The sequence below is a fragment of the Centroberyx affinis genome, unplaced genomic scaffold, assembly GCF_046629955.1.
Source record: "Centroberyx affinis isolate AG114_WGS23_722 - 3 ecotype Tasmania unplaced genomic scaffold, CSIRO-AGI_Caff_v1 ptg000269l_1, whole genome shotgun sequence".
Classification (NCBI taxonomy): domain Eukaryota; kingdom Metazoa; phylum Chordata; class Actinopteri; order Beryciformes; family Berycidae; genus Centroberyx; species Centroberyx affinis.
Window position 1 is genome coordinate 133,692 of NW_027278949.1, and position 13,903 is coordinate 147,594.

The following is a 13,903-nucleotide window of genomic DNA, read 5'->3' on the forward strand; positions in this document are numbered from 1 at the left end:
TTGATGGTCTTCGTATTGACTCTGTCACAGTATTTAAAATGAATTGTAAAGTCACCACCTTTTTTGCCAGATTAGTGTTATGCAACATTTTACCATAAGATATGTTACAACAAGTGTTGATGTGCTTGGGACAAAGGAAGTGGGTCGTTTCTTTAGGCAGAAACGAAACTGAAAGTAAGTGTAACATCTACAGAGTAAACAGAGACAGGCAGAGAGAGGAAACTGAAGACGGACAGACGCACAGAGGAGCTTCGGGTTAGTGAGCGTAAGGTACTGTATAATTGATTCTTCTTCTTATTATTTATTATTTTTTAATGCTAATACGCTGTGGGATGTGCAATACTCGCAATATGTGGTTCAAGACAATACAATAGACATTACAGTCATGACATGAATATAAATATTTGCGATTGTACTGTAGATGTAGCCGACTATAGGCAAAATGGCAGAATGATTAGAATGATTAGAATTAGAATTATTATTATATTTTTATATCTTACTAACTTGTGATCGTGTGCATTTTTTGTATTGTATCAATTGCTACTTGATATACAGTAAGTATCACTGATTCAAACTTGTATAACTAATTCCATGCGATTGTCATTCTGCTTAATTAGGCTATACCATTTGTATTTCACTGTTGCGTGACATTACAGCAAAAGGCAGGAAATGGGCACGGCAGCAAGGTAGGCGAATTGGTGAAGCTTAAAAACCTTTCTGAAGTCTTCCTTAACCCTTGAAACAAACCACAGAATGTGTAGGTGTGTCACTATCAGCGGTGGAAAGAATACTAGAACATCCTTGTTACTTTGCTGATATTTTTACTATCAGTAAAGGTAGCCTAATGGTGTAAAAATCTACTAAAAAATAGCTCATTTAAAATGTACTCGGAGTAAAAGTTAGAGCTATAGGCGTATATATATATATATATATATATATATATATATATATATATATATATTTTAGAAAAGTAAAAGTTGTTAGCTGTGATCTTTTCCACGCAATTCTAAAAGGAGGAGAGGACAGAGTTCAAACTAATTTATTTTAATTGGGAAAATTTAGAAGTTACAAGAGTCACAAAACGTACTGGTAAAAGTAAAAAAACTTGAAAAGTACAGCTACACCAAAAAGCTACTCAGTTACAATAACGTGAGTAAATGTACCCCTATGCATAATTACTTCGACCCATGGTCACTATAGACACCGGTTGAAATACTGTTCCCTAGTGTATGAAAGCAATAGATATCTGTGTCTGTGTGTGTGTGGTGGGGTGGAGCGTTGTCAGTGCTTCCAGATGGGCACTCACCGCCTCGCGGTCACATGAAAACAACACGTCGACGAGGATGGGATTCGAACCCACGCGTGCAGAGCACAATGGATTAGCAGTCCATCGCCTTAACCACTCGGCCACCTCGTCCCCGTACGTATAAAGGTTTGCTAAAATCATAAAAAAAAAACTCACAGAAAACGTTTTCACTTTTGACTAGAAAATATCCTAAAATAACCCACATTTTCCAGGATGGGATTAGGCCTACCTATGTAACAAAATATTGACTGATACCCTACATCTCATGAAAATGTTTCCTCCCCACAAATCAAAATATGGCGTTTTGAAACGAAACGACGAAATTACATGCTATTTCTTCAAATCGATTCCCAACAAACAAACAACAACGGTGGACAAGTTCAAACGAACACAAAACTTTAACGTGATATTACTGAAAAATTCTTGAACAAGAGAAAGTACGTAAATAGCTTTTGAAATTGTTTGAACTGATATCAGAAAGATATTTCGGTCTGCATTTTATAAAATGGTAAGAGAGCCTATGGGCGTCGTCTCAGCTTTAATTTCGGCTCATTATTTACACAGGTGTTCATGTTGGTGCAGATGTTGGTATAAACATCTATTGAATTAATTTGTCCATTTAACCGCAGTGTTTGCTGCCTGTGTAAATTGGGACTGGTGGACTACTGTATATGTACAGTACTTAGAGATGAGTTTCATATATATTTCTACCGCTAGAGGGCGACCAATCACTGTCCTATCTCAGTCACTCTGTACACAAATGGTAAACAGCACCATCTGTCATCGCTAAACAGCACAAACATCTAAAATGAAGCCACTTCAATCATGGTTTGAGAACACGCTTGAGGAAATGCATTATGACTCAGTACTTCACAATATAACCAGAAGCTTAGATAGCCTCTTCACAAAAATAGTGTTCCAAAGAATTGTCAGGGAAGCTTTTGAGACAGTTTTTCTCCTGTGAGATGGAGCAATTGAGGCAAAATCATGAAGTAGCCTACACTCATCCTAAGCTGGTAAATTTTCTTCTGAAAGAGAAAAACAGGCCTGTAAAATCATCAGACATGAGCTTCCTGATATGGGCTCAACATGAGGAGAAGTGCCTTTAAATATGAAAGATACAGAAATGAAAAGGCAGAAGCTGTATCTATCTATCAAGCCTGTTGTGGAGAAAAAAAAATCATTTTCCTATTCCAGATAATGAATATGACTTCACATGTCTGGAAAAATAAAAAATAATAATGTATTTACCAGTTAAGAAAATACAGCATGTCTCATGTTGAAGTAACACTACTCAGACAAAAGCGTCTCCAGGTTTGCCAGTGTTACGAGTCAAAAGTGAACATATTTTGGAAGGGCAATTTGTGCAATTATAATACATAGAGGAGGCACAACACTCTCAGTATCAAAAAATACGGAAGCCCATTGGGGACATGTATTCATACATTTTATTTACGCCGTTTTCCTGTGATAAGTTCATTTTCTTTGTTTTCTCGAGATATCAAGTTATTTATTTCATTATCTATTTCTATCTAATCATTTCCCGAGATAATGAGATCATTTTCTTATTATCTCGGAATAACAAGAATTGTTTTCTAAAAATTAACATAACAGCATAAATAAAATGTATGAATATATGCCTCAAACAGACACAACAGATTCCGTAGCCAACATGAGCCTCCAGGTTTGCCACTGCGGCTGGTCCAAGATGACAAGTTACCAGGGCCTGAGAATTCACCAGGGGAAGATGGGATGCACACCGATGGGAATGAGGATCCCAGAGAGTGAACAGTACCTCTGGGGAAATCGAGGACTTCCAGCCAAACAGAAGGAACCTTGGCTGGATATCTACACCCCTATCAAGGATGGTGAGTATGCATAGTGTCAAATCTGGTGTCACAGGGTAGATGGTGTAATAGTTCCTAAAGTTAACAGAGACATCTTTTTACAGTGCCAAAAAAGCATAAAATGTCCACAACATTTCTCCAAACAGCTCATGCAGCATAATTGAAGTGTTTTGTAGCGAAACAATTTCACTGTGCATTCAAAAGTCAAATATTTACCTGAAAAATATCCTATATTTTCCTCACTGGCAATGCTCTGGTTGCACACAAACCCTACAGCACTCTGGTGGAAGACTCTGCAACCAGAGCATCAGTGAGGAAAATACAGGAGGTAAATAATAGACTTTTTGACCCACAGTGCAAGTGTTTCTCTACAAAACACTTTGATTATGCTGCACAAGCTATTTGAAGAAATTAGATGGACATTGAAGCTGTAAAAAGATGGCCTTGTTAACTTCACTAGTTTGGAAGAAAGCTGATATGGACCAACAGCAGCTGACTCGAACTTCAGTAGAGTAGATAATGTCTGAATTTTCATTTTGAGTTGAACTATTCCTTTTAACGATCAACTTTAGGTTTTGTTATGTTTGTTGTTTTCTAAATTGATAGCATTTTTGGAAGTTAACTCTCCAGTTATGCCTCAAACAGACACAACAGATTCCTTAGCCAACATGAGCTTCCAGGTTTGCCACTGCGGCTGGTCCAAGATGACAAGTTACCAGGGCCTGAGAATTCACCAGGGGAAGATGGGATGCACACCGATGGGAATGAGGATCCCAGAGAGTGAACAGTACCTCTGGAGGTCGGGGGGAGTCCAACAAAGGCCCGTTTGGCAGGGCAACAGTGGCTTAGTCAAGACAGAGGTAAGTTCAAGCAAGCACAAGAGGCATATTCAGACCATACGGCTATGAGAACTAGCAAAGGCCAGTTAGCAAACCGGTATGGTTCTTTTATACATCATGACATCTGAGTTCACTGAAACTGCTTTGAGTGTATCATCTCTTTGTCTAGAAGTCATTCATTCATTCATTTATTCATTCAGTTATTCAGTCATTCAGTCATTCACTCAACTTAATTAGGGTAATCAATGCAGGACAAAATGAAGAATTTTCAGAGAAGTAACAGAATTAAATAAAAATAATTATGGATAGTTATTGAAGTCATAGCATAATTTAATACCTTTGCTATCAAGACAGAAGTGTGTTTTGGAGATGTACTGTATTTGTCACTGCTTATGTATTATGCTGAGTAAGTTATTTCTTTTTGTTTCTTAAAAAAGTTAATATAAATACCACTTTGGAGTGAAACACTTTAAATAATTATTACCCTTCCACCTTTCCCCCTGACAGAATGTGACAATGTCACCAAGCACCAACACCCAAACGACTCCTGCACCAGCTACGGCCACAAGAGAGGATCCGACCACGTCATGTAAGTACCAGCATTACTGTTTATTCAGAACAGGAGATAGCATGACACTCATGACAAAAATGAGGCAGCTGTGGTTGACGGCGACCATCTCCTTTCCCCACAGTGCTTGGAACGGATGAGACTCCACCCCGCGCCCGCCAAAAAGCCGCTAACGTAGAGGCGGTGCGTCGGGCGCTTGATTTCTCCACTGGTTTGCAGGTACACCAGATTTCTCCAGATAGGCTTTCATGTACTTTGTTTTTACCTCATTTATTCTCACATTTACCTCTATTTATTCTTTGTAACCCTTTTGTGGCTTGTGATGTGCACCATTTTTGTAGTTTATTTTTTTTTATTTTACTTGTTCCATTGCTGACTGGTTTGAAAAGTGCTGTATAAATGAAGTGTGTTATAATATTATTATTAATTTATTGGACCCAGCATGAGTTCTTACATTAATATCTTGCAGGTGGAGCGATTGGTCTGGGAGCCTCCGACTACTACATACCAGGAAACAGCAGTCCGACCAAAGGAGAGAGACAGGGAGAATGAAAAACTCTCACAGGTACCAGACCCACTATTGTATTGTTTTTAGACCCTTTATAGTATTTTAAATTTTCTTACTTACTAAGGAGCCAAATGGGAGAAGCTAAAGCACAGAAGACATTACAATGATCGCACAACATTTTAGACATAACAGAAGTATTCACAAGTCAATTTAGTATAACTGTTGATTGACCACTTACCCAACACCTCTAAATTGCACTGATATGGTAAACCCCACCCATCTGGTACTCTAAGCACATTAAAACAAATGCTAATAATTATTTGTAGCTACAGTTGTGACAGGCATGACAATCCCCCTCCCCTTTCAAACCTGCGATATTTTAGATGTTTAAGCCAAAGAGTGTCAGTCTTCATCATATTTAGCATTGTGTGTGTGTGTGTGTGTGTGTGTGTGTGTGTGCGTGTGCGTGTCGTCCTTACATGTGCATGTATGTGTGCATACACTTACTTTTTGTGTATATTCAATCAAGGCAAGACAAGACAAAATCAAAGCTTACTTACAGCAGAAAATGCAGATGAGAGAACAAAAGGTGGATGAAATCAGAGAATCTGTGAAAGCCTGCAAGGTAAGCTGCAGCACAGATTCAGATTTTTTAAATCTTTTTTTAAAATATTTTATTCTGAATTTGATTTTCTATGATTTGATAACTCTTCCTTCCCTGTCCATCACTCTTTTTAGGGCGGCTTGGACCGCGAGTGGGTGGAGATCAACACTGTGTTTTCAGAGGTGATGAGAGAGGTGGAGGAGGCTCGGCAGAAGGCCCTCCAACCTCTGGAGGACAGGTTGGTCCCTTGTAGCTCTGAGGGTAGAGCAGTAGGGCTGGGACGATAAGCAATTAAAAAAAAAATCGATATATTGGGACAAGATTATCGATAATTAACTATATTTTTATTATTATTTTTTGTGACGACCCTCCCGCTCTGCCGGTTGGTGCTGTGTGTCTCAGTATAGTGAACAACAGTTAGATTTTCAGTAGTCTACTTCTAGGACGGTTTTCATTTTTGCCAGAGGGGGGCGACAAAGCCTGAGTCCCAACGACTAAACACATGAAACCTCTCAACTCTCTCAACTTAAAGAAATCTCCTTAAAACTCCTGACCTGTTGAGTTAATTTGATTTATTACATTTGGAGAGAACTACCTCCATGTAAAACTATTATTTGAACAAACACAATGGTTGCAAGTGACATATAATGTCCTCTAATTTCTCAAAATGCTGCCACATGTCAGACGGCATTTTTCACTAGGCAGCAAATCATAGCAGAGTACATCAGCTGTTACTAGGTAAAACCAGGACTGAATGGATGTTTGGATAACCAATCAGCAAACAAAACGTTTATTTATCCATACAAAAAAACTTCCTGGGTTAGGAGTTTCATTTCCTGTGTAGTTCCTTGGGTGGAGCCAGGCACTGGGTCCATCCTTGCTAAAAATGTACGTACAGTACGACCACCTAATGTCATATGTTGTTTGTTAGGAGACGGAGAGCAAAGAGAGAGGCAAAACATCTGATCCAAGAGCTGCAGACAGAGATCGACCAACTCAAAAAGACCATCGCTGAGTTGGACAGAAACTCCGACTTTCAGGTGAGGCTGTAGAAAAAACAACTAGCATCAAAATGATCAATAATATTTCTGTTTCTGTTTTATATTTCATTTTGAAATGAATTGGCAGTGACGATGCAACTTGGTATACTTTCCCCTTACACACACACACACACACACGTAGGTTTCTCCTGTAACAGGCCTGGATGATTGTAGAGACTGGAAAAAGGTAACTGTTGACACTTCGTTCTCCTTCGGTACGTTGAGAACTATAACATCAACCATGATGGAACAAATTCAACAGAAACTGGAAAAGCTCTCTTCTGTTGGTAAGTTCTTAAGTTGACCAAGGTTTGTATTTAATATATTCACTCATTTTAAGATAATAATCAATATTGTTTTTTCCACAGAACTCAAGAGGATTCCCAAGTTTGGAGGTTAGTGGTTCAAAACATTAAAGAAAGATTATGGTAGTGAAACCTAAAGTAGAAGGTGCTCTTTGGTGTGGGGTCAGTACATCAGGAAGGAAAGCAAATCCGAAGTATTCTTCATGAAAAAGTTAAAAAGCCTTCAAATCCGTTGGCTTGTTAAGTGAACAAGGTTAAAAACGTACAGAGTATCAAACATGTTCCCATTCAGTATGGCAGCTGGCCATATTGTATATAAGTGTGTGGTTATATCTTCCATTGGTCCAACATTGCTACTTGTACAGTGTTATTCATATAGGCATGTAGACAAAAATATTTAAAACAACAAAACTTGACAGTATATACATCAACAATGATAACATAGATCAACAATCACATAACAACCTGGAGGCTCCCACTATTGATGATGTTGCACACAGATATTACGTACCTCTGGAATATATCCATGGACTTATCCAAATCTACATTTATTATTTGCATTTATTTGCACTGTGTCATTTGCGTTACTTTTTCTTTTCATCTGGAGCAGAATTTTACAGATTTTGGAATCATGTTTTTTTCAATACAGGATTAGACTGATCTTGCTGATTTTGACTAAATTTTCTAAAACAAGACATCCCAAGATCAAGATTAGAGAATGTAAATTTCGAATTTAAATAGGCCTCTATTTCGCCATCTGTTAGACAGATAATGTTACAACATGTGGTTAGGCAAAAAGAACAGAAGAAGTGGTGTCATTAGATTGCAAAAATAATTCAAAACAAAACTTCCCATTTTTCTGCAAACTGTTTTCATTCATTAATTCAAGGATCCTTTAAAAAAAAAAGATTCACAACAGCATCTCTCATTGACCATCCAGTTGGTCCAGCACTTGGTATGAGACTTTGTTTTGAAGGTTTTGTTGATTTAGAAAATGTAAATTTCAAATGTTTTATCAATATAGGTCGTATTATCCCATCCTCACCAGTTACATCACAATTTCTTAGTTATACCAATACCAATATATACCAATCTAGTTTAACTCTACTCTGTAACCTTATTAAAATGTGACAGCTGGTCACCAACAAAATAAACCAATCCTAAATCTCCTATTCACTGTGATTGTCGTCTGATTATCAGTGTCAACTAACGTTGAAACTTAACTTATTGTTGTGGATCCTGTACAGCTGTAGTGAGGCTGGACAGCTCCCTTGCAACTACAGCATGAGGGGCTCTCACCACCTCTGTCACCAGAACGGTCCTGTTACAAAGACAGCTTTCTTTAACAAGTTGTTTGGGGCTGTAGTAACACACTTTAACTTGGATAGGCCTGCTGCTGAACATGGTAAAAGACATAAACATAGCTACATTTTGATTATTTCCCATTTGAAGTTCTCTTCAATCAGCCAGAGATCGATAATCGTACGACCATCACACGGCATAGGAGATTTAGGATTGGTTTATTCTGTTGGTGACCAGCTGTGATTATCACCAAAAGTTATATATCCACCATAGCACTTACTACTAGTGTGATCTAATGTTGCCAAGAAGCCGAGTCAAAATGATATTGCTGTATTGTACTTTCACTGCCACAGCATACAGACATGAACTTGAACTTGAACCTGTATGGATTGTACACTAACAGAGTAGTTAGCTAACTAAACATCATGCATCAAGCTCAAAACGTCTTAACTCATCCATATTAGCTACATATTATAAACACCAGTGGTAGGAAACATAGTGACATCGACTGGTAAAAATAGGCCTAATTGTATTGCTAAATCTCTATAGGGCTGTCAAAATTTATGCAAGACACTTTAAAAACATGGGGTTGTCCGGTCCATGTTGAGTCTCTCTGTCTTCTTGTAGCTGTTCCTCTTCTTCTATGGCAGTAACAATCTCTGCCAAAGATCCTCTGCCATAGTGATAGCCCACTCCAACACTAGGAAGGCTTCCGTCTGGCCATTTTCAACTGGTGGAGTCACGGAGGCACAATAGAGCTGGCTAGTCGAGTGGTAATCCCAAAATCATCAAAGTGTTTTGGACATTCATTTGTAGTACCCAAATTTCAAAATAGCTTGTTCCATATGGTTCTATTCATTCAATCAATCAGAGACTTAAAACAATAAAATAAATCATACAAGACTGTATTCCTAACAGCCTTAGCTCGGTAAAGTTTTGATCAACGGGATGGCGGATTGTCACACTCTGTGGATTCTATGGTACTGCCCAAACAAAATGTTCCCCTTCAAATGTTTTGGGCGGAAACTGAATCTGCATGCAAGACAGTTTTTCTGTCCATAGTTTTTCTAAAGATGGGGGTATGTAGAAAGCCATCTTTACTGATGTCCAGAAAATGTACCTTCCCCCTTGCTGTGGTCAACGGACAGTTTAATATTGGGGTTTGTGCTATTCAAATATTGATGTAACATAAGTAATTCCTCCTTGTTACCATTGGTCTACATTGGTCAAACTTTTTCATGAAGAGTCCCCTGGATTTGGTTTCCTTAAGGATTGGTATTATTGTTTTTAGAAGTAAAGAACATTTAGATTGATTTCAAAGTAATATGTATAATCCTTAACATATGTACGTATAGTAAATACAGTTTATGCATCACCATTTTAGCCATATCAAGTGTTGTGTCATGATTGTATCTCAACTGTAGTGGATGTAAAGCTGGACCCAACCACCGCACACACACGTCTTATTCTGTCAGACGATGGGAAAGAAGTGAGAGACAGAGGCGAGATCCAGGAAGTACCTGATGCTCCGGAGAGATTTGATCTCTTTGGCAGCGTCCTGGGTCTCAACAAGTTGAACTCTGGGAAGTCATACTGGGAGGTAGAGGTCACCAACAAGACAGGATGGGATCTGGGTGTGGCGAGAGGGAATGCAAACCGCAAGGGGAAACTCTCCCTGAGCCCAGACGACGGATACTGGGTTACTGCACATTATAATGACAAAGAGTATGCAGCCATGACAGCCCCACCAATTCGCCTTAACCTGATAGAGAAACCTCAGAATGTGGGAGTGTTTGTGGATTACGAAGACGGCCTTGTGTCCTTTTATGATGTGAAGGCTTGTTCTCACATCTACTCTTTTACAGGGTGCTCGTTCACTGGGGAGCTCTACCCATATCTCAGTCCACATCTTAAACAAAATGAGAAAAACTCTGATCCTCTGATCATCTCTGCTGTGAAACACAATCAGAGATTCTTCATGTCATGAAGAATGAGTGGATGTATGTGTTTTTTTGCAGGTGAGTTACTGCTGTATTGGAGTGTAGGAGTTCTAATGCACTGTTGGATATGCAATACAAAAAATGCTTCTACGTCTATCCTTAGCTCTTATTTGTATCTTGTTGTAGCACTTACATATAACATATGCCATTCAGTGGACACTTTAATCCATTTCCCCATATAGCTCCTTACAGTACCATGAGTGCATACATTTTTAGCATAGGTGGCCCAATGTTTAGCTATACAACCACTTCTCTTTCACATGATGATCTCATGGTTACTTGTGATGATGGTGATTTAGGAAGTAGATTTACTCTACTATTGCACTAATTGTAATTCACTCCGGATATGGTAACTAAATGCCTAAAATGTAAATGTATGTATGTGTCCAACTCACGTGTGTGTGTGTGTGTGCATGTGTGTGTTTTGTTACACAGCTGGGGAGGTAATGCATATATTCTATTTTGGTGTCATTTTAATACATTTACAATACACTATATTTTCTGATGATGTTTTATGGTACATTTAGTAGTCTTGTACTCAAATGGTATATCGAGTTCAATCATCCACATTTTTATAATGAAGGAGATTACATGTAATATAATTGGTGTTAGGGGTAATTTTCTATATTCTGGCCATTTCTTTTTCTTATAACAGATTTGAGGGATACTGACCTTTTATAAGATATATATACTGTATATATTTGTATTCAATTTGTATTCTCTGTCATCAAGATCACAAAAGGCTGATTTATTCAGACAAATAAATTTGCAAATAAAAAAATGCATGATATCAAACATAACATACATTGTTCTTGTAAATGACCATTATCATCATATACCATTTAATAGAGCATGCTTGATATAGTCTGTAGTTTGAGTGTTTCACATATAATTGAACTCTATAACTGAACTTCTCCATGACCTATAATCCAAGAACAGCAATAGCATTTCAACATACTCACTGTTGATGCTTGTGGAAGAAAATTGAACATACATGTGCTAACAGCTGACCTGGGGTCCCCTCAGGGAATGTAAGGTTTCATGCTGAATGGTCACCTCACTGTAACCCTTGTGCCATAACTTACTGTGCCAGAGGTCTTGTTATCAGAGTGGCTCCTGGATGTCTCCGAGATGTCTGTGGAAGCGCTAACTTATCTGTTCTAATGTCAGCACATCCTGTACGTCCTTGGAAGACACATAAAGCAGTGATTCTCAAACTTTTTCATGTCAAGGACCACTAATTTAGTCCACGTTAGAGCCACGGACCCCCATTTTATGAGATTTTGTCTCTCGGACCCAAATCTGAGAATATTTTTATTGTGAGATATGATTTTGTCCTGAATTCCATGACTGTCTGTATTGTAAGTAGAGAGATAACAGTGAAGCTATGATTAAAACAGTCATTCTTCTACATTCTCTAATTGTGTAAACTTCTTGTAAATGAAATACTGGTGAAGTTTAACAATTCATCAATTTGCATTGGGACCCCCCGGCATCCCCTCAAGGACCCCTGGTGGGCCCCGGGCCCCACGTTGAGAACCACTGACATAAAGGACTGGTTTTTCTATTCCTCTTGGAAGAAGTGTATGTAGCCTCTGAGCTGTGTGCATCTCTTCCTCTCATGAGATTCCTTTTAATAAATATATACTCAAGTAAGATTAACCTCTGACTCCAACTTGAACTTGAACTTTTTCCTCAACAATGCTATTGCATTTCAACACCCACCCTGACACTTTAACACATGGCTACTTACCAAGCACTTTTCGGTTCAAGTCAGGTTAAGCTGAGGTAGGAAATATGAAAAGAATAAAAGAGCAAAAGAAAAGAATATAACTTTATTAGCATTATTACACAAACCCACTTACAGTTTTTCTTTACACATACCTTTGTGTACACATACACTGACCTACATATATTTAATTTAATGCTCCTCCTCATTGGTGTTACTAGCCAGGTAAACCAGTTGTTTCAGCAAAAGGGAAGCTACTGTTAACAAGTGTGATCTCAAACTGTATGCTTCACACAGGCCAGTGAAGGTGCAGTTGGGGAGGGAGCGGGGAAGGCATCAGGAAGAAGTTCGTTCAACTAGAGTTAGTTAGTTCAAACATGGCCGACAAAAGTTGACTACAGCTGAACTTTTTACACTCATCAACCATCAACAGCAAGATTTCCGCGTTTCTTGTTTCCCTACTAATGTGATTTTGTATCACGATCAATAGTTAAGCCTGGCAAGTGCAAAATGGAGGAGAAGTTGTCATTACAGCCATTGAAAGCTTCCCAGTTCTCTGCAACTTTTATTTGAAAGACTACAGGAATAAACATCTAAAAAATGATGCCTGGAGAACGGTTGCATCCACTATTGGGGTAGATGGTAGAAGTTCTTCTATTTAAAACAAAAATAATATGACACTAAATCATGATGAGAATATATCGAAATGTGTGAATACATAGCTGAGTTTCTTTGGTCAAAACTTACATGAGACTAGTACACAGATTAAATCGGAGGCTCTCGCCTCCCACAGGCTAGTTAGCTATTTGGGAGCAGGCAAAGACAAAAGACTGTATATAACTGGGATCCAAAAAGAGGAGCAGGTTCAACAACAAATACAGCAAATTTGCCCACAATCACTTCCTATTCACTCCCTGCTCAGACCCTGCCGTCTGTTCTGCAAGTGCCGAATTATTTGTTGTTGAACCTGCTCCTCGCACAAGGCTGATGACTGTAGTGAGGTGTCACCAAGTCGCTTCCCAGAAGTACTTCTCCATTCACTTCTCCATTCACTGGAATCAGCTGTTGATTTACTACTTACCAAGCACTTTTCGGTTCAAGTCAGGTTAAGGAAATATGAAAAGAATAAAAGAGCAAAAGAAATGCAATAGCATTTCAACAGTGAGTATGTTGAAATGCTATTGCTGTTCTTGGATTATAGGTCATGGTGAAGTTCAGTTATAGAGTTCAATTATATGTGAAACACTCGAAATACAGAATATATCAAGCATGCTCTATTAAATGGTATATGATGATAATGGTCATTTACAAGAACAACATATGTTATGTTTCATACCATACATTTTGTTTGTTTGTTTTTGTTTGAATTTTATTTGATAGGGACAATGCAATTTAAAATAGTTCCAGTACAGAGCATGAAACTGATGTGCTGCACAGAGAGTTTATAGCTATTGCTAATTTTCAACTCTTGTCCCTAGTTGGGTTTTTACATGTACAGTGTAATTAAAATATACAGCTTTCAGTATCATAAAACCACAATACACCATTTTATATTTGCAAATTTATTTGTCTGAATAAATCAGCCTTTTGTGATCTTGATGATAGAGAATACAAATTGAATACAAATATATACAGTATACATTATGTATTATAAAAGATATCAGTATCCCTCAAATCTGTGTTATTGGAAAAAGAAATGGCCAGAATATAGAAAATTACCCCTAACACCAGTTATATTACATGTAATCTCCTACACTATAAAATGCGGATAACTGAACTTGATATAACATTTGAGTACAAGACTACTAAATGTACCATAAAACATAATATTAGCTTTTTTTTCTTGTGTGTTATA

At 38.0% G+C, this 13,903-nt stretch overlaps 1 protein-coding gene and 1 non-coding gene across 2 annotated transcripts; one reads left to right on the forward strand and one right to left on the reverse strand.

The window, feature by feature from the left end:
* The first annotated feature begins 215 nt into the window (after positions 1-215).
* On the forward strand, positions 216-11,057 carry LOC139667725 (E3 ubiquitin-protein ligase TRIM21-like). Its single transcript, XM_071547220.1, has 12 exons — positions 216-270; positions 2,956-3,174; positions 3,799-4,013; positions 4,500-4,581; positions 4,685-4,779; positions 5,030-5,125; positions 5,598-5,693; positions 5,807-5,910; positions 6,604-6,712; positions 6,855-6,999; positions 7,081-7,107; positions 9,744-11,057. Exons 2-12 carry the CDS (start codon positions 2,979-2,981, stop codon positions 10,304-10,306), a joined length of 1,728 nt encoding a protein of 575 aa, XP_071403321.1. The 5' UTR covers positions 216-270; positions 2,956-2,978; the 3' UTR covers positions 10,307-11,057.
* On the reverse strand, positions 1,336-1,417 carry trnas-gcu (transfer RNA serine (anticodon GCU)). Its single transcript has one exon. It is a non-coding gene; the product is annotated as a tRNA-Ser (tRNA).
* Positions 11,058-13,903: the final 2,846 nt, after the last annotated feature.

Bases quoted from the DNA above. Each gene is read 5' to 3' on its own strand.
- LOC139667725 (XM_071547220.1), top strand. From the start codon at position 2,979: ATGAGCCTCCAGGTTTGCCACTGCGGCTGGTCCAAGATGACAAGTTAC. The intron at 4,582-4,684 runs GTAAGTACCAGC...CTTTCCCCACAG, and splicing joins AGAGGATCCGACCACGTCAT to TGCTTGGAACGGATGAGACT. The intron at 5,694-5,806 runs GTAAGCTGCAGC...CACTCTTTTTAG, and splicing joins AATCTGTGAAAGCCTGCAAG to GGCGGCTTGGACCGCGAGTG.